General features: G+C 38.1%; 1 protein-coding gene across 1 annotated transcript in view; it reads right to left on the bottom strand.

Annotated features, from left to right (window-relative positions):
* Positions 1-5,625: 5,625 nt before the first annotated feature.
* The window catches only part of IARS1 (isoleucyl-tRNA synthetase 1), a 104,109-nt gene continuing 88,179 nt past the window's right edge, over positions 5,626-21,555 (bottom strand). Inside the window, exons 29-33 of the mRNA XM_086470502.1 lie at positions 18,654-18,765; positions 17,589-17,714; positions 12,298-12,441; positions 11,164-11,316; positions 5,626-6,289 (exon numbers count right to left, since the gene is read on the bottom strand). Coding sequence (XP_086326628.1) covers positions 6,207-6,289; positions 11,164-11,316; positions 12,298-12,441; positions 17,589-17,714; positions 18,654-18,765 — 618 coding nt within the window. The 3' untranslated portion in view covers positions 5,626-6,206. The remainder of the gene's footprint in view (positions 6,290-11,163; positions 11,317-12,297; positions 12,442-17,588; positions 17,715-18,653; positions 18,766-21,555) is intronic.

The raw sequence follows: 21,555 nt of genomic DNA, 5'->3' as shown, positions 1-21,555 counted from the left end.
CTTCCCAAACTTGGACACAGTGCTGCAGTAGAAACCTTATCAGTACTTCAGTGAAAAGATTAATTCTTCAGCCTACAGATAGTCTTGTTTATACAGCCCAATACTTGCTTTTTTTGGTACTTGTGTTGTTTAGCAAGAGTACGAAATTATGAGTTCTTGTTTAATTACTCATCCTTTGCAACTCCCTTTGCTGTAAAGTTCTTTGTTTCTAAGAGCATAAGCCTCCTCTTTGGCTTGTTCAGTTGACACAGTAAGCAACTTTTCCATCTTACAAACATCTTCAGGAATATTGAGGATCCTTCATCCTTGTTTACATTGTATCATGTCCATAACAGAGATCTGCAGTATAAGATCTCCTAAATTAAATTTGCCATGCTGCTTCTATCTCTTCCCCTCTTCCCACTTGCAATGCCTGGCATATGATAGCCATGAGCAATGAAGTTCCAAAGATCCCATGATTTTGGGGTTTGCCAGCACTGTTAATGACAGAACACGTCTCTAAATTTTGTAGTCTTCACCTTCGCAAAATTGCTGACTTGAAAAGTAAAGGAAATTTGACCTTCAGGTATACTACAGATGACATTCTATGGAAGTACCTTAGCACAGCTGTCCAGCTGTCATACTTGATCAAATACAGCAAATATTAAGTGCCAGGGTGCATTTTGCTTATTTGGGGGATTTCAACTGCACTGTTTTGAACACTAGAGAGAACTGCAACAAACTGTGAAATTAGGACACTGTATACAGAACTCCCTTATCTCTGATCCAAGGAAAAAAAATAAGTATCTTAAGAGGCAATTTTATTCTAACTGCATCTATGAGAAACTTCAGAAGTCTTCTGAAGAGCTTTGTGACCCCTGATTAGAACTTTGTACAGAGAGTGACTGGCAATTAACTGAAATACCCAGACATACTGAAATAGGACCCTTCCCCCCCCCCCCCCCCCAATTACATAAAATCTATAATTATATTTGTTACATAAACATTTTAACTGGGGAAAACATTAGATAATTGAAGGCACACCCTCCCCCAATCCCTGTTAACCACCACTCACAGCACAGCAAGAGTAAAATTAACTCAGCAAATAGTGTTCATACAGTAAAGCTGCTTCTCTGGATGGATGGCACTGTGCTGCCACTCTTTCATTCCATCTTCGAAAGAAAGATGTTAAAGGAGACAATTTGAGACTATCTGGAAGTTCACCTTTTGTTATGCAGTAGCATGCCTTATTTTTTTTCAATCTGTTTAACCAGTATCAAGAGTCTATCCCATAAGAAATTACAGATAAAGAGCAAAAAGATTACTTTACATACTGAATAATTGTTTTCTGCTTAACCAGTAATGACAAGGATACCTAGACTCCACCTTTGCTGACAGAAAAACGTAGAGATTCGGAGTTGCAAAAGGGCCATACAGCTGATTAGCTGCTATTCAACTTACAACAGGATGAGGAGAAACTTTTATTTTTTCTCTCCTTAAAACCATTCTTCTCTCTGGAAAGATGTCACTTGCAGAAGGATACCAATAGTCACTACTTTTTCACTATATGAAAGCAAAACAGAAGTGCAAGTTTTTGACTGCTTTACATTCACCTGAAAAAAGAAATACAATTACTATGGTATATAGCTAGCCTGACCCACCATTACATTGATTTGTTCTGAGGAAAGATGGAAACTGGACTGACAGGGAAGAGCCAGCCCTGTTGCTATACTGCCTGTACAGCTTCACTGGTGTATCTCAGCTAAGCCTGACGAGGATGTCATCCTGCCACTAGTCTCGGTCAATGCCAAGCCCTTCTGCTAAATATGCTGTCAAGGGTGCCAATTACGATCAGCTACTGAATTCCTAGCTGCTGGAAATGGGACTGATAGCAAATCACTTTGAGCCCAAACCAGCCTCCACAGAATCAAGGGGGTGTTGTTTGAGACAAGGAAGGGAAATAGGCCAGGGGGGGAGAGCACTAGGGGGCGGGGGGGGAAGATACCTCCATTTTTTTAAGCCACAGCACCATAATTTCTGGATACAGCTGTAACAACAGATCTATTTTGTACCAGTGCCTACAGCTCCCCAACAGTAAAAAGCTCGTTCAGCAGAGTCCAACTCTTGCAGATCACTGGATGCTGCACACATTTCAATGAGTCCAAGTGCTGTATTGCTATCAGGTGAAAGGCAACAATGGAAGGTCAGACTGCATCAGAATTCAAGGATATAAACTCCCACAGAGTACAATAAATGGCGTAACAGTCCCGTGAGTGCCTAGGGGGTGTTTTTCTCTATGCAGAGAGACACAATAGTGGTCTGGGACCTAATTTTTATAACAAGCTATTTAAGAGGGAAGCTAATTGAAGTATATAAATCCTGAAGAGTATCATATCAAGTCAAGATACTATTATTAGCCCAACCTAGATGAGGTTACAGAAGTGCATTAAAAGCCTCAATAAAAAAATTAGTAGGAAACATTCCCCACTTCAAGACCCCATGAGACAAATTCTCTCAAGTAATGATATTATCCAGAATAACAAAAAAAAAAAAAAAAAGTATTAAAAATGGATGTCAAGAAGGAAGGTAGAAAAAGCCCAAGTTCACCCAAATGGGTCACAGCTTGTTCTTAATGTTCACTGTCAGTACATTTTAGAGATAACACATCATAGCCAACTGAGAAAGCAGCAGGTGAAAGTAAAATTAAACTATAATTCTGAAACAAAATTATTTAATGACATGCTACTTATGTAAAAGGTTGATGTAGAGATAACTGACCCTGAAGCATTTTCAGCAGTGTGCTCTGATAAACTCTGGTCTCATTCTTCCATTATCTGTCCTACGCATATTGAATTTTCCCCTCTGCCAGCTTTTACTGATCCTACCAAAGACAGCAATAGCATTTATGGGCATTTCCAGCCTTGTGATATGATCAGACTGAAGAGTGAAAGGGCACACTTCGGTTTCTGTTCCGGTCATCACAACCCATGAGGAGTACGCGGATGTGGACAGAAAGCCACAGCTAAGAAACTAAAAAGCAACAAGGTAAAAAAAACCCCAAACCAAACCAACAAAAACCCCTTGGGTTAACTTCTCTAAAAACAGACTTAGGGCTAGCTGAACATACTCCTTGACAAGGAACAGAGTTTTGCATTTCTTTGAGAGATAATCCTTTGTGCCACACTGCCACTTGGAATGAGACTTCCACCATTCCCTGCTCGCACACTGAGAGCAAGTACTTTCTTACACTGCTCAAAGTGTGGTACCATTTACTTCCAGCTCAAGCAAGATGAATATATCTATCTGTATTTTACTAAAATGGAAGAAATGCAGGTAGATGACGTCAAGACAAATCTAGGAGACAGTCATATCTATTAAAATATGAAGCACCAGGGAGGCAGCATTCCTCCATTAGGGCAGTGTCTGAATAGAAGGGGTACATTACAGGTGCACTGTGTACCTACACTGTGGAGACTCTGTAAAAGCAATTTAACATTTCACTATCTTTTTGGCCATATTTTGTCTCTTTTTTTTGTAGTAAGACTAGAAATTCACATGAAAGCATTCTTCCAACTTCCCATTTGCACATGAAGTGGTGGTGAAACAGGATGGAAAAAAACAACAGCTATGCTTCATGTCTAGTTTGTAGTCTATCATAATCTCCTTTGCTTGAAGTAATGGCTTGCCTCCCTCTGGTTTTCAGGTTGCTCTTCAGAGTACAGTATAAACTCTGTTATTCCATAAGCACTCTCTGAAAAGCAGGTAATGGGTAGTTACGCTAATACAGCAACCTTCATGCAGCCTCATGCATGAACTAACCAGACTAATCCAAAAATAAAGTGCTGTCTTTTCTAACTTTGTCTTTTGCATAGGTCTTGAAGAACTAAGGGAGACATACAGAAATACCATCGGTATTTTTCCTTCACCCCTTTCCTGTGAGTGAATAATTTAAATCCTTTACCTCTGGCTGTAAGTTTTATCAGCATACCTTCATCTATTTTAACAGCGCATCACAGGCAGTGCTATTCTGCAGAACTTCTTCACAGCGAAAGCTCATGTGTAAAGTCAAGGGAAAGGGCAGTTTTCATTTTCAGTATAAAGCTGCCATTTACCCAATTCAACTATACCTCATGTGAAGTATGACATTATTGGACTAAGGTCACAAGAAGTATTTCTTCTCTTAAGGGCAGATTATTTTTTACATTAAGCAGTTATAAATATATTTGAGAAAGAAAAAAGGTTCTATTGAAGATTATCTTTTTCTGTTTGTAACTCAGAGTGAATTCCTTAATCTTGGCTGGACTTTTAATTCACTGGAAAGCATATATATGTGTGTGTGTATATATATATATCTACACACACACACACACACACACACACACACACACATATATAAAATCTAATCCAGCCCTTACATGGAACTTGGCCAGACAACATCCTTAGAAATAAAAAACCCCACACATAAACAAAATGTTCAATCCCAACTAACTCTTTAAAAACACAAGTCATGTTTGTCCCCTTAAGACTGTCTCATTAAGAATGTGATTGCAATCACTTGCCATTTTCATTTATGCTTCATAAATAATAAAGTGAAATTATCAGCTTAGGAACAGCAATCTCACCTTTGCAGAAGACATAACCTAGATATTTTTAATGTGACAAAAAAACACCCAAACCAAAAAAAACCCACAAATTTGATTTCCATGTCACTACGTCACCAAGAAGATAAGCAAGCTGACTTACAGGAAAAGGTAGAGGGTGATGTCCAACATTCATTAAACTGAAAAGGCCAGTGATTCAGAAGGTTCAGGCACTGATATTTTTAAGACTGATAAAAATAATTTTAAGTAAGTTGAATGCCAGACTTGATTTACTTCAAATGAGTACTAACAATTTTGGTATGGTCCACTAGAGCACAGTAGTTACACAGAACATTTATTTATAGTTATTCCCACTAACATAGTGTTATCACAAAAAAGCTTTGGTTTATATTCATAGTGTAAAGATGAAAAACAGAGCAGTCGAAAAACATGCCAAGCTAGACTTTGTTATTCTTACAAAAGGTTACTCTACTAATACTCTTGCTTGCAGTGTACATAATCTTGTTCTCAGGAAGCCACTAAAGGCACAGCAGCAAAAGCAGCTGGACACACGTGTACCTTCTCAGGTCCAGTACACTGTACAATAGCAAGTTTCAACACTGATTAACAACATTATTGAAATGCAGTGAAACTTAAGCGTGCTTAAGTTTCTAGTTTAAGTTAACTAGTCAAAAACCATCTTCAAACTGAAAAAACGTTGCCTAAGTGTTATTTCACTTGCCTACAGATACACAAGTTGACACTAAAACACATTTGGCAAGTTATATTGACTATTATAAAACTAAAATCCAACGCTAATTTCAATCTAGTACTGCTTTTAAATCTGAAGCCAAAGTGAACAACCCTCCCCAACAACCCTAACCGAACAAAATCCCTGAAACCTGTCAGTATCAGAACCCAAATGCCAGTCACTGGCATGCAGTATGGACATCTTCAGATTTCAAGTTTCTTTAGGTTTTCCTGATCTATGCAGTGTGCCATGTGTTATCTTCTTCAGCAAATATAAGGAAGCAAAATACTCTGAACTCAGGGAAACAAGTTTGGAGATGAAGCAAATTTATTGTTCCAAGTGTTGAAATCAGGGAGTATTTTAAAGCAACAGCCACACACTTCACAAAAATCCAGCTAATATGAATGAATAAATCCAGGTAACCCTTAAAAAAGTTTCAAAGCTATGGCAACATGGTGTGTGTATGTGTATCTCTCTTTCTCTCTCTCTCTCCCCCTCTCTCTCTCTCTCTCCATCATAGAGCCTTGTAGGTAACCCATGGTTTAGAAAATCAAAGATGCCCTCTGCATAAAGGACAGGCAGAGAACAGCATCACTGAGGTACTAGTCCCATTTCTTTCAGGCAAATTACTGCATAGATATCTAAGGTTAAGGAGTTCTGACATTTTTCTGGACAGCTTTTACAGTATCATAGGACAACATAATGAAAATACATTGTATTTGAAACCAAAGAGCAGCATATTAGACATGCACTGGTAGGAAACATCCCATGTGCAATCTGAGATATTAGAAGTACCATACACAACTTGGATGTTCATCTAAAAGCATACTAATTTAACTTGACTTGATTTTTTGTGGAAAAAAGTCTACATGGTCTTATTCATAAAAATGTAATTCTCAACATTCGGCTGTGGTGGATATAACGTGAACATACAGAGTCTTTGTGTTCAGGCTCTTCATGGAGATGTCCTTTGTGATCTCTGAACCAAGAAAACAAGAGAAACAACATAGTTAGTGCTCTTGCTTACAGGTAACACTATGAACACTTTTTTCTTTATTCAGACAGTTCTGCTGGTTCAATCAAAATGCGACTAGGACAGAAACTGCTCAGCTCAAAACTCCCTCCTGTTAAAGCATGGTGCATTAAAGGAAGGGTTACCATGTCAGTATTGCCGCTGCAAGAGCTGGGGATACTGTTCAAGATTATGAAGTAGGACTTTTTGAAAGCCTATGTCAGCCCACAGCTCCCAGCTTCACATCCACACAGAATAATAGCTAGTTCAGAGAATTATTTTACAACACAATGATATGAAGTCAATATTAACAATACACCACAATGCACTGAAAACCAGAGACCCTTATAAACATTGGGTAAGACTGGCCATACAGAGATCCATCTCCTCTAGTATCCCATCTTTGACAGCATGTAAAACAACATATGTGCGAAGGAGTACATGAATAAGAACGTGCATACATTAACTTGAGTTTTATATGTAAAGCAAGGATTGTTGTAGTAGCTAATGCTAAAATCTTGTCAGGTATGCCTAAAGAATTTCACACCATACCAGACCAGTTCCTGAAGTCTTTTCATACCTATATCCACAGAGTTTGGAACAGTAATAGGGTAATGTCTCACCAACAAACCTCTTTTGAGGATATAGTGTATTTCCAACAGGGTGATTCAGGGTTTGTAACTGAAACTGAAACACAGTAATTGCACTTTGTGGCTACAGAAAAAGTCACCTGCAAAGTTAGCAGGAACTGGAAATCTCTTTCACTATTCTTGCCACCTTACAGAGCATTTCTCGTAAGAAGTTTGCTAGCCCAATGCTTCCCAGCACCTATCAGCTGTAGCAAACTACCCCAATAACAGAGCAGTTTGTTTTGAATATTGGGAGGTACAGCGTTTGAACCAGAGTAATCTGAATAACAAACACACCAGAGGTCTCTCTACTAAGAAACTTCAAAGTGGTAACCACAAATACATACACTGAAACCAAAGCAAAAGAATATCAGGGTTACGATTTTACTCTCCACACTGGACTCCCTACAGACAACACAAGTAAATAAAAGATAATTTTAAATTTTGGCACTAGTGTTAGCACAAATGACAGATTAATAACATTCAGAACGGCTGGGTGTTTTTTCAGTAGAAACAATTTTGTAGTGCACTGCAGTGTATCACAGAACTGATGCCCGATATTCACGCTGCTCTAACTTGGGCTCACCTCCAGCTGAGAGACCAAGGCAGAGTGTGTGCGGTGGGGGGAGGCAAGTGCATCCATGGAGACAATGTAAAAGCAGTTTAGTTTTCAGTAATATGATGTCCAAGTGAAAACTGATCCTAGAAATGGCAGCAAGGAGTTTTGTTTCGATGTGACAGTATGCACGCTCCTTCTAACATTAGGACCCTCATCTTTGAAAAATATCTCATTTTTAGACTGAGCAGATACAGTCTGCATCGAAGTTTAAAAGCCATCTATCAATTGAAGAATTAAGCAGCCCTTATGGGTCACGATGGTACTGTTTTTAAGGAGTTCTCTTCTAGTGTAATACTCTGCTTAAAGCAGCTGAATGCTCATCTACAGAGCTAAGAGTGGAGGTATAATCTAATTCAGCAATTAGGGCTTTATTCCTTCATTAACCTTCCTTCTGTCCCCATGAAATGTTACATCAGTATGTAAAAAAGTTATTCTAGTCTGCAGAGGCAGCCAAACAAATGGTGAAGTTGGTCTCAGTGTCTTTTTTTAATAATTTATTTTTAAAATCCTGAAAAATGAGGAACTACACAAAGCTCCTATTTTCAACAGTATTTAACACAATAATTACTTTTAGAAATTGGAAATTTGATTTACCAAGAAAATGTAAGGAAATCCTCTTTTCTGTGCCAATTCCTCCAAAGGAAGGCTTTGAAGTTGTTAGCACATTAGAAAGTACTGCCTTCATCCTGAATGTGTCTCTGAACCAGCCACCTGTAACTTGTGTTTCAATCGCATGAATAAGCAATGCTCACCACTTTGACATTTATTTATAGAACGTTTTTCCAATATTACAAAGGGGGGTGAAGACCACATTTGTTTCTGAAAAGTTGGCAAACTTGTGTGCAATAGACAGCAGATGCCCAACTGCCTCTGCCTGATGACATTTATAATAATGTTTTCAAAACAGATAACTCCTTTTCCATCAAGTGATTTTTTTTTTCTTTTTATAAAATGGGCATCAACCTTCTAATTCACAGGTTAATTTCATCCAATGTTTCAAACGGTTAACAGCAAATAATTTTTATTTTTAGAATAAACCATAAAAACAGTACTCAAGAGACTCAACTTTTTTTGGTTTGAAGATAGGACCTTGAAATATATTGATAAAAACATGAATAGGGGATTCAAATTCCAACAATACACATAAACATTAATTGACCTAATCTTTTCCAAAGGCGCCGATCTACTTTTCATATGCAGCACTTATCATATAAGGAGATCTGAAGATAAAGTACAACCATTTCAGTGTTTATATGATAAAAAAGTGTTAAGAGAGCTGCACAGCAAGAATAAAATTTGAGATAGCAAATTTGAGAAGCATAGCTATATGGCATAAAAATCTGTTAGCTACACAAATCTCCAGGACCAAGCTCTCTACATTGAGTCTAAAAAAGACAAAATCAGTTCTTTTAGCCTTTGAAGAGTTATCACATCAGATCTTTCACATCATGTCACTTTATACACTTTATTTAATATTTAAATAGTTCTGGAGAATTTATACTACAAATATGTTGCAGTGATTCAACTGATTACCCTTTTAGGTAAAGGCATTTTAAAAATCCTTACTTAAACTGAGACTTGAAGGCTACACATTTTCCTGTTTTGTCAGTTACTTCTTTCAAAGCTCAGAAGTTTTCTACAATAGTTATTTTAGTATCTTAACTAAATCATACGCTGCTGTGATCCCCTTCTGCCCTGTAACAAAGGACAGAAACCAAAAAGAAGCATGTTTAACATCAATTGCTCCTGAATGGCCAAATTCCTAGTCGGCAAGGTTTCGCCCATAAATACATTTTTTGTTTATGAAGTGTGGTTGATATCCTTGGTTCTTATGCCTTGTGCTGTTTCTAAACACTCCAGCCTCTAGTTCTCTCCACGCAGCATGCAGCACATTAAGTTTGTTAACATCATGCAGCACATTATTTTTAGCATTAGCTCAAAGCACCACTAGAAAGTCTCATCAACATTGGAGATGCATTTTACTTACAAAAAAGGATTCTGAATTAAACAGAGCACAGGTCACAAAAACAAAACAAAAACCCCAAACCAACCAAAAATCCACAACAAAAAGCCCCACACTTTACTTGATCTGATTCTAATCTATCCTACTTGAATCCCTTCAACTCAGGTGGGAAGCTATGTGGCCCCAGTTTTTGCCAGCTACACTAGAGCGCTACACTTCTCCCCTCCTCAGCTGACAGGCACCTCCTGAGGAAATTCATCCCATCCTAGGATTAGACAACTAGTGTCGTGGTAGGGACCAACACCGACAAAAATATATGTAAAAAAGGCAGCCTTTATTAAGTTACAAAAGGCCAAGATGGCCAAGATGGCGCAGCAGAAAAAACATACCCTTTTATAACCTTTCTTATCTGTCCACCGGTTCATGCACTAAGGCTGCTAAAATGATTCGCTCAATACCTCTGTCCATTCACCTCTATTCACATACTGATTGGCTGGAGCTCCTACTGTATTTCCCACTTAATTCTCTTGCCAAATTTCTGCTCTGCGGTATTCACTTGTTTAGTCTCTCCTTGCTCAGTCTCTTATCACCTTCTCAAGACTGTTTACAACATTCTTCATCCACTTCTTTCATCTTCTCATGGGTATACTGGGATGCTGTCAAGGCCAATTTCATTTTCCTCAGTCAAGCTATCCCCAACAAACTAGTTTAAACAAGATGTCTAACTTCTGGACAGGTAACCTAACGTGGTAAGTCAAGGTTAAGTGTCATGTATCCCTCCCAAACAGCTTGTAAATTTCACCACTATGATAAACTGGAGACAGAATCCTTTCCATCATTTCATTTGAAGAGCTGAATTTTCCTGACTGCGCAGAAATACTGGGGTTATTTTTCCATGTGGTTTCCAATCCATTCTTCCTGTCAAATAAAGTCCCAAATCTTTTTCAGGCCCAATTTTTTAGCACTACAGGTGGCTACGTGTTTAGTCTTATCTCTCTCATGAATCAGAGATTTTTGTTTCTAAGCCTCACCATCTGCCTGTGGTTTTGGAAGATTCTTTAATATTTCAGATATGTGACTATGTAATAAAGAGCTTCTTACTTCCCAGGTCTTCTGAATGAATTGCAGCTGCCATACCCTACCAAGTCTGACTTACTCACACAACTCTAAAGTAGATCCACTACTCTTTTACACCCACTCCCATTCTCCAAAAGGAAGGGAAAAAGTAATATCTGCAACAATATGAATGTTACAGGAACAATTTGAACAGGTTAAAATATTCACACTTCAGGCTCACTCACTTATAGGAGGAGATTCACTCTTTCTGCTTAGTCACAGCAGCATGTAACCACCATTTACATGGCTGACTGACCCTTCTGTTTCAAATGGAAGAAACCTTTCTAGCACTTGTCCTCGCCAGTTCACGAACGGAATGCATAAGAGCTTTGAATTTCTAAATGTGTATGTGTGCTTAAAGGATTTTATTAAAGAATTATTGAATTACTGGACAAAATTAGAAACCAGTGTGTAAATAGTGTGCATTTAGTAATTAAACTAGATCTCAGGCTACATAAGCTGCTCCTCAACAAAAACTTCCATGTATCTTTGGACAAGCAAAATTTATGCTTACCCTGAGTTTGCGCTTCATCCAAGAACAATTTTAGCCTCCTGCTTCTGAGCCCAAAAACTTTTGCCGTTTCATGCAGAAGACCTTGGTATGTTAATCCATTCTGACCAACAGGGTTTTCCATTAGAAGAGTTCCCACTGTTCCCTTCTGACATTCTGAACAAGACAAACAGTTGAATTGTTATTGGTGAGGAATTATATTGTTTCACTTATCTTGGTAAGCTGAAATTTAGAATTTCTTCTTCCATTCCATCTCTATTTCTTCACAGTGTGGAGTAATTACCAATACCAACCTACTTACAGATATTGACTAAATAAGTTCATGAATTACAGCATCAGAAGCATAAGTAATTATTAACAGCTTGACAAACAAAAGAAAACTGCAGAATGCTTTACATGGGCCAACAGGATAACCTACAGACTAGGAAACCTGAAATATTTCAGCTGGACACACAAACCACTAAGAACTACAGAAGCTCACAAAGGTCCTTCTGATGATCAAATCCCCAGCTAAAACCACGTTTTTGGCCCAGGTAGGTTCCCAGTAGTGTCAGTAAGATTCTACATGGACAGTCCAGAAAGGATTCATACCAGGGCAGAGATTAAGAGCAAATTACTAATACCACAGCTGTTCCAACATGAGGTTTCAGAGTAGAAGCCCCAAGATTAGCAGCCGTGAAACAGCATCACATACATGTATCTATACTCCAGATCAGGTTAATAATACAATTCATTTGGCTTTTAAGCAGCACTAGGAAATGTTTCATAGGCTCTTTACAATGTCTTGGTAAAGAACTAGCTCCTCCTTCATTTTTGGGCAGTTTTAGACTCAGACTTTTAAACTAAGCTGCACACGTGAGCTGAAAGTCAGAAATAGGAAATCAATGCTGAAGGGCTCATGTTTAAATGCTGTCCCTTATCTCAAACTGTCTCTCATTTTTCTTTTATGAAAAGAGGGAGAAAAGCTAAATATAAACATTGCGATTATTAAAAAGCAAATACTAGAAATAAAATAAACAAAATCACCATCTACCAATGAAAACACAGGTACTTATCTTCATCAGTAAAGTATGGTATCCAGAACTCCTGTCACAAAAAGCTCAGCCTGTAAAGAGGAGAGATCAGCATCCTACATACCTTGTGGTTTTGCATTCATTAACTGCAAGTTGATATACTGGCAGAGCAGAGCATCAGGAGAGTTGATCAGAGCAGGTGCCGACCCTGTTGTCACATGTAGAGTCTTTCCGCTGAGACTAAGCAAGTCAGTTCTGTTTATCAGTTCTGAAAAAGAAAACAAGACCAGTCAGGCCATTACAGAGAAACCGAGGTCCAGTTCTCACTCATGTAGCTGACAATGACTCTAATTACTGATTCCACTGTGGAAGCACTTCGCCCTTTGCAATTCCTTCCTCAAGAACGAGCATTTCTCCATTTTGAAAAATGGAATTTGTGCAGAAATATTTCGTTTTCTTAGCAGAGTACTTCAGCTGCTGTAGGCATCAGCTCCTATGCAACATTTCTTAGGCACATACAACACATAACGATTACTTGTGCAATAAAAACAGTTAAATAACTTAAAACAAGCGAGAAGTTATTCACTTAAGCCAACCATTTCTATCTCATTAAATTAAGACCTATGATCTTTGCCTGTACCCTGACTTCTCGCGCTGCAGCAGCACTGGATATGTGTTACTGTGTAACATCAGGACACTTCCCTCATTAAACTCCAGATGACAATAAATGTAAAATAAGTGGCTGGTTATTTCATGAATAATGCCCTCTACATTAATATTTGTGTTTAATGTCAACAACAGCTGACGATTCAGCAGATTACTCTGGCCATGCATATTTAGAAAATGGTGGAAAATCAGACCCAAAATAGGACCCATGTCTCAAAGGATTTTTGAAGTAATACCAGCACCCTGGAAGCACTCAGACAAAAAGCTAACGAGGTTTTTGTAAGACAAATGAAATATGTAGGACTGCATTCTGTACTACCTACATGAGCCTGTATCAGAGGGAAAAAACCGCTGCTGATAGCCACAACATTGAAGATACAGAGAGGCAGCATCACTCTCTGCTACAAAGATTTTGCAGCTACAAAAGAATTCCCAAGACCAAATCCAGGAAGAATTAATAAATTTAATTTCTCGTAAGAATTGTGCGTTGCCTGTACATACAGAACAGGCACATCTGTCATCTCTTTCCAACAGGTTTTCATTCTGGATCAGCCCCATTTGCATGTGACAGAGTCTAAGCTTTGCAAAGCTGATTTTCCATCAGTTCATCTGAACGAATTTCAAAGGGACAGAAGCAGCACTCCTTTTTCCAGGGATGTTTATACACTTAAAAATAAAATAATTAGAAAAAAAAACACAACCAAAGCAACCAAAAATCAAAACAAAACCAACCCCCCCAAAAGGTGAAAAGTAATCACAGGCTACAAGCTCTCAAGACTTTGGCAAATGCCGCAGAACATCAAAGCGCGACGGACTGTGGAAGGCTTATGAGACTGCCTTAAGCAAGGGTGAAGTCCTCAGATAGCATCTAAGTTCTAAAGTGCTATCTTTAAAAAAAAAAAAAAAATCAACTTTAGATATATATACATAGACATAGATATAAAAAGCTTTAAAGAAAAAGGCAAAACTTCATTGCTGCTTCTAAAATTCAGTTTTCAAGAATGAAGATTTTACAATGACTGTGGCCATCCCCTGGCTACTCAAACACTTCTTTGGTATGTTTCAGGTGCAATGCACACAGCTCAAGCACAGGAAGGAGCTTTGCTTTTGGGTTTACTTACAGGAAAGCAAGAAAATAACTAAATTAACAATTGAAGAGGAATTAACAGGATTTCATGATATGAAAAGGGAGTCAACAGCAGGTTTTTCCGAGTGTAACCCTAAAGCAGCACTGCTTGCCATTCCTGGGTCACGGATGGGAGACGGCACTAGTGAGCAGGGTGCTTTACAGAGCAAGAAACACACAGCTCATCAAGTAGCTTCAAGTCTCACATTACCCAGTTGCTGGGATCCATGCAGATCTATGCAGAGCAACAGGGCACAAGCTACAGCAACGGTGATTTGCTTATTTAAGAAACCTAGCATTTTGCATTACAGGCCCACTAACATTTTCACAAAGACCTCATGTACAGTGCTGTCAACAGGGACAGCTCATACAACCCTCTAATGAGAGCAAGACAAAAGTGGATCATTTTTTCATATAAAACAGGACACTTGAAAACACACAGGTATTACAAGTGCTCATCAATATTAACATCACTTTTAAAGTCAGTTCTCCCTGCAGCTGAGGTTTAAGTCGTAATGCTCTCCTAAGGTGCCTTACAGACTCATGGCCTTTTAAAAATTAGGGGGTGGGGAATCTTTTTGTACTCTCGTTCAGAAAACAGTGCTAAGAATATAATTTAAAAAAAAATAGCAATCTGTAAATCATAAATATGAAATAAAACATGGAGTAAGAAGTTTGTACGGCGATTTTTGCTTCACCTTCCCTTCCCCCCCGTTAAGCCCTACATTATTTACGACTTCATTATTCCCATAAACTAATTGATTTTTTTTTTTTTAAATAGGTCTTTTTCAATATGGGCTACTTCCATGAAAGCTGAGCAGAAGTCAAAAAGCATTCCCAATAAGAAATTTAGAAAGTTTTCAGCTTTTCAGCAATCTAGAGCAAAAAGAATCACAGGCAACTGTTTTTACCATCTGATTTGAGCCCAGCCACCTTCCTCGAAATGATTAAATTTTTTTTTAATGTAAAACCAGACAAATTCTATTCTCAGTTTCTGAAGGTCAGTACAAACCCCAGAGCCTGACTTACTGTTTGTGCAGTTACTCAAAATACATCAATACACTGTTGGGGAGCAAACATTTATCCCATTATTTCAGCGTTGCACTGAAAAAACAGGGACGTGACGTATTTCAGCCTGCTGGCTTACAAGAACTGCCTGATTTTGTGCCATTACGCAACCCTAAGTAAATCTTCATTACTATTAGAAAACAAGATAATAAATTACTGCAAGTAAAGCAAACAGCCCTAAAAACCACAGGAAGGAAAATAAGGAGCTGGAAATACGGTTTTACTGAGTCACAATTTTATTAACACACATGGGAACAATTCAGCAACAATTTGTCTGGAGTGTGTGACCTTTCTTTGCAGTTCCTCTCAGATAAAGTGGCTGATACCAGTCCCCTGCCTTATGTAAAGAGACCCTGGAATCACCATTAGGCCTCACCTAACCTTACCCATGAGAAGGCTGGGCAGATAAAGCAAAGGGATTGTATCCAAACCAACATCGGGAATTCTGGTTCTATTCTCTAACATCTTTAAGAGCTATTTTCTTTGTACATGCCTTCAACCCGGACTCCTCAGGCAGCCCTATCTTCTGCTGATCAATACTTACCTGAGATCCCTGCCAAGCTGCAACACAAGTGAATTTGATAATCTAATCTTTCCAAGGGAATTTTCATGTTGTTAATAAGTGGTCAGGGGAAAAAAAAAACCAAACCAACAACCTGCTCTGCCCACACCACTTACGAGTGAAAGTTTAAAAATCAGCATGCCAAGATGAGAAAGTCCCAAAATGATACCTACACAGCAAAAGTGACATGGAAAGGAAAGAAAAGCCTTTGTCACTTTAGCAGAAAGGAATCTTTGAGGAAGAGGGAAGGTTTAGATTTTCTTCACCACTTCCTTCAGGAATTCAGCATTAACAGATTTATGCAGCATCCTTTTGTCCTGTTAGCAGCAGAAAACAAACCAAATAAGGATCCAAACTGCTTATAATCTTAACGAGACTAGTGTCCCCACTCTCCTTGGCCTTTATCTGCGATGGTACTGGATTGTACTAGTACAGCACCCACCTCTGTAGGCACATACCACACTGCTAGGAAGTATATCACTACTATTTGGAAAAGAATTTCAAGGAAAACTATTTCCTCCTTTAAAACATAACTGAAACTTGAGGAAGGTACTGAGGGATCCAAAATTTCCTATAAAGCACCTACAACTGAAAGCAAAGAATAATCATTTTGTATGACAGAACTATTCAGTTCAGCTAAGCACAACTTGGAAAGAGGTTTTAATCACAGTAAGGTAGTGGATTACATCAGATATGAAAACCCCCAAAACATTCTTCTGGAAATACTTTCAGGGAAAGACAAGTAAGAAAACTAAAGATAGAGATGGTAACAGTGACAGGACAGACACAAGTAAGACTATTTCCCTACTGACGTCATATGTAGATATGAACTGGTGATCCTTCGCTGTGCTACAGGCACCCAACAACAGCCTTTCACAACAGCCAGTTAAAGTATCTCCCCCTTAGATGTTGCTTCAGCAGTAGGTCTGTTAAAGACACCAGCAAAAGTTTCTGTAGCCATCCAATTACCATTTTTGCAGTATTTATTGTTTCTTTTGTCACTCATTTTAGACCTAAGATGAATGGTGTGGAAAGAGACAAAGTCGGAACTTCAAGATGCGCCTGTAAATAACACTAAGAACATAAAAAGAGTTTACTATTACCGTTGAAACATCTCTGAAGTCATATCACAGCATGGCCGCTGTTAAGATCTCTACCTCCGGTACTTCTTCACTAAAGCATTTGGCGATTAGCATAATCTTGTTCTCAGTGTGCTGATTTTTAAGTTGTAACTTTCTGTGACGTATTGAAATATTATATGGACTATAATAAAAACCCAGCATCTTCATCTCAGGGGAGAGAATGCCAGTTTGCTGGTAGGGTCTCAAAGTCACTAATTGCAACATCTTTCATAACATTTTTCTCTCTCTCTCAGCTATGTAATGAGCCAAACTACTATATAGCCTGTAAGTCTATGTATAATCCATAGAAGATGCTTTTACATTCTTATGCCTTAATGAAGATGAAGTTCAAGCTGCAAAAAAATTGGATAGATTTTTCTAAAAAAGAAATGCAGAGATCCTCAAGTTTCTGTTGGGTGAAAAAGCACCATTTTGTCTTCTACAGATAGCAGTCTGCATTCAAGATAAGTTCTCACCCTGCCTACTGCAGCATTAGGAGAAAGAAAAAAAAAAAAAGCATGCAAAAGCTGATGGCAGGTCGCCATCAATGTATAGCATAGCCTGGACCCGATGGAAATACTTTCTGAAATAAATCAGATTTTATTGTGATGAGAACTGCAATGGAAATAAGATAACAGAAAAGATGAGCATCATTTAGCAACAGCTTTTGAAAATATTTTGATGTGACTATAAACCCAGTCTGATAAGCTAAGTACTATAAAATGGAATATTCCCTGATGCATTTTCTTGTCAATTTTGTGTATATATATATATATATATATATAAAAATTATACACTAAATAATTGTACAGTAACTCACTCCTAGCTGCTGCTAGAGTGTCTTTCAATTTTCCTTGCCATACTCCGTTTACCTGTTTTTCCATTAAAAACTGTCAGTTTTGAATTTTTAAGACCAAAAATGCAGGAGACAGCATCTACAAGTCCAGTGAAGTTCAAGGTATTATCTCCTTTTGGATTTTCCAGCAGCACCACACCATCTAAAACCAAAATTAAGAAATTAAAATGCAGTTTAGAAGCAACATCCAAGTTTCAATGATTTTCTAATGACTTTTTCTAATTACTTACAGTGAGTTTCTAAGCGAACTTAAAACTGGCAACACTGCATCTTCCAGAAATTTTTTTAGAAAGAAAACAGTAAAAGGGACTCAAGCGTACTTCAGATTTAGAGTATAGAAGTTATATTTGTTTTTATTAACAAGGCAGTCAAGATGTTATGTCACTGAATTATAATCCAGTATTATATTGATTAAAAACTGACAGGCTGTGTGCCCCGTGAGATGTTCACCAGCTTCTACAGTTACGTTCATATTGTTCAGTAAGCAGCTCTGTAACCACATTAAACAAGGAACACTGACTTTAACATATAAACTGCAAACACATGTAGGAAAAAAAAATTACAGAGAGTGCATTTAGTTTTCTCTTCTTTTAATATAACTCAACCTTGTAACACTTTTAACAATATTGCTGTTATTATATTCTCTAGTCTTAAGTACTCTTTTCAGCTCTATACTTAATATCTAAGTTTTTCAAAACCAGTATCTCCTCCAGAGAAAGGTGTCACCTACATTTACAGTACTACATCAGGAATTAAAAATTCTCTAAGCGTGGGTGCATGTACACGCACAAATATCGAGCATATTCACCTCCATATAGATATTCACATACAAAGTCGTCAGCAGAATATCAATAATTCTGTGCATACCTGAGTATTTACTTCAGGTCCACATCAGAAGACATCACAGACCACACGTGGTTTTGCTGTTATTAAACTTATTTTCAAGAATTATTTAAAGCTACTATTAGAAGGGACTTTGCACCATATTTCAAGCAAATTCGTGACTCCAAAATTCAGCATGCCATTTTCCAAACAATCTTTTAACACCACCACTGACTAATCAAATCCAGTACATTCCTACCTTGCTCTGTCCCATTAACACAAACTTTGAGGTTGACGTAGGCACAGGCTGGACCAACAGGCTGACACAAACCACCTCTGACAAGTGTAATTTCTAGTTCTGATCCCTTCAGCTGAAGAAAGAGGAATATTATTATTATTTGAACATTGTCTTATTATACAAACACAGCACCATTAAGATCTGCTCGTCTTATACTAAAGATGACTTACAATAAAACAGCAACTTTTGTCACATCTTCCTCAGAGAAAGAATGTTCCAAATATGAATTTGTCTTTCATATATGTTAAAGATATAGCAGTACTTAACATATAAGAAAACCACAGTGGAATAAACAGCCTAATTTTCACAAGTGATGAGCAGTGATGATAGCCTCCCAAAATATAATCCACAAGTGAATATACTTGAGAGGAACACTCCTCCAGAGGTAATTCGGAGCATCTGCAGACCAGACCCTGCCCTCAGTCACTGAGAAGTATCAGGGGTAGCAGCTGTTTCTATACCAAGTCAGCCTGGATGCACATCTCCCCTTCAGCTATTAGTGAAACAGTTAAAACTTGAAACACTGTCAAGAAATGAAACGTGTACCTTCCTGTGCAAATGAGAGACAGGATGAAGAGACTTGAGAATCTGTAGCAATACTACAGAAACAGACTTTTTTCCTAAAGGCCTTAAACCACAGCTTTAAGACCATGCTTTCTCCAAGCACAGGTATTTTCCTGAACTAGGTACAGGCTGGAATTACTCTGCACCTACCTCAATTTTCATGAGGTTCACACTTTAAAAAGATCTCTTAATAAAAATTTTTCATTAAACAAATATCATCCAGAAACCACTTATATGAACAACTGGTACTAAGTGTCCATTTAAGCCTTTTTTTTCCCTGTAAATTTAGAGACTGTCTTTGGTAACAGTCACAGTCTAAAGTGTGAACAGACCAACTTGGAAGTGCCACTCTTCACTGAGCTCCTGTTACGAAGTAGAGGACAACACTTACAGAGCAGCAAATCTCATTTTGTGTTTATCCATTCCACCAGCAAATAAAAATTAACTTTTCAACTGCTTTTCCACCCCAGTATTTTCTGAGCAACTGCTGATCCTTTTTGATGTCTCTCAAAGCAAGTCTTCAGGAGAGGAGTTCACAATTAAGGCCTTCTATCAAAAATTGATCCAGGATAATTTCACAGAAATAATGATCCTGAATGTAATCAAAATACTTGTAGAAAAGACAGACTTGCATTTCATTTTCTGTCTTGGTCTTCACATATATTCAACATCTTGCAGACTTCTAGTCCTTTTAGCAACCTCCATAAATCTGGTGCAATGATCCAGTGGCAGTTAACTTACGCACTCACGTGAGGAATTACACACTTCATTCTTTTAACTTGCACGTGCTTTCATATCCGAAAGTGCTTTCATATCCGAAAGTGCTTTCATATCCGAAAGTGCTTTCATATCCGAAAGTCACTAAAGCATTTTCCAAGTCAATGCTCTTATCAGCTCCCCCCAACAGAAGTCAGTTGATGCACAATTGCATTTGAATTCACATCTTCAGCCGTTATGCCTGAAACTGCTAGTACAAAATGTAATGCCATTATGAGTAATAGAGACAACTAACCATATAGCCATGTTTGATGCACCAAACTACAGATTCACTGCACGCAGCTGCAGCTATCCTCAACTCTCCCCAAAAGGCCAAACCTCTACACTGAACGGATTTCTAAAGAAGGGCTATTTCATTTCACATATTTTTATTTGCTGCTCTTCATGATAAGCTAGTTGCAGCAGAACTGAATCAAACATCTGCCCTGAGCAATCCATCTCTGCAGTCCCAGGAAGCGAGACTTCCAAGGAAGACTTTACAGTTGCACTAAAATCTCAGTGATCTGTTCTTCTCTGCAACCTCTATTTTAAAGTCTGTGACTAACAATTCAGAGGCACAGCAAGTCTGTAAGCACAGTAACCATCTAAATGTGCAGAAGGCAACCCATGCAGCGAAGGCCACCGATTGACTCTGTAGGGAGGTATTTTGTAGTGACTGAGACTCCTTGAACTAAAATAACAACAAACAACTCTGCATTTACTTACAAAGTTTTTCATTGCCTCCATTTACCATACATAAACGGTATAGCTTCAGTACACAGAACTTGCAGTAACTCCCTGCTAATGGTTTTGTTTGAAAAAAATCCTCCATGCCCAAGATTTTAAGCCAACAGGTAGGCACTCTCAGCTGTATGACCGTTACAAGATTATTACATTTCTGTAAACTTAGTCATTAATGGTAACAGCCACACAGAGCTGTCTGTTGTATACAGTGTTGCGTCAGTCAAAATTTTTTAGGTTTTCCCAGTCTAAAGTCCAACATTTGTGCAAATGCATAGCCTGACCCACAAACCTCCTGCTTCCAGTTTAGCTCATCATTTCCAAAACTGAACAGATGTCTTGTCTGGATATAAGCAAAAACCGAAGTTATCAGTTATACCCATACTAACCAGCACCTTGTCAGGGCAAGATTTCATCCCTACGTAGACAGCATTATTTAGAACTAATCCAATAGAGTAATCTTTCAGCTTTTCCACAACGTTTTTCTTCAACAGAATCTGCTAAATTTAGATTTAGAAAACACAAAAATAATAGAGGGGGCAACCACACTTGCACATGCATGAAAGCTCTCATGAAAAGACCAATCAACATTAAAGGTTATGAAACTCAGCAATTTCAGAGGCAGGCATTCAGACAAGTGTTTCCCAGCACTATACATTTTTTCCATCTGCTTTTACATTTTAATTCAGCTTTGATGTTGCCTTAACATCAAGCTGTCCATCAGCAGTATCCCAAGCAAATAAGGATTTAAAAGAAATAGCAAAACACTTTCACTGATTTCTCAACCCCAATATTCTCCATT

The sequence above is a fragment of the Leptosomus discolor genome, chromosome 9 (assembly GCF_034619465.1).
Source record: "Leptosomus discolor isolate bLepDis1 chromosome 9, bLepDis1.hap2, whole genome shotgun sequence".
In the NCBI taxonomy this organism is placed as follows: domain Eukaryota; kingdom Metazoa; phylum Chordata; class Aves; order Leptosomiformes; family Leptosomidae; genus Leptosomus; species Leptosomus discolor.
The sequence above is the reverse complement of the archived record's forward strand: the minus strand, read 5'-3'. Positions and strand labels throughout refer to the sequence as shown.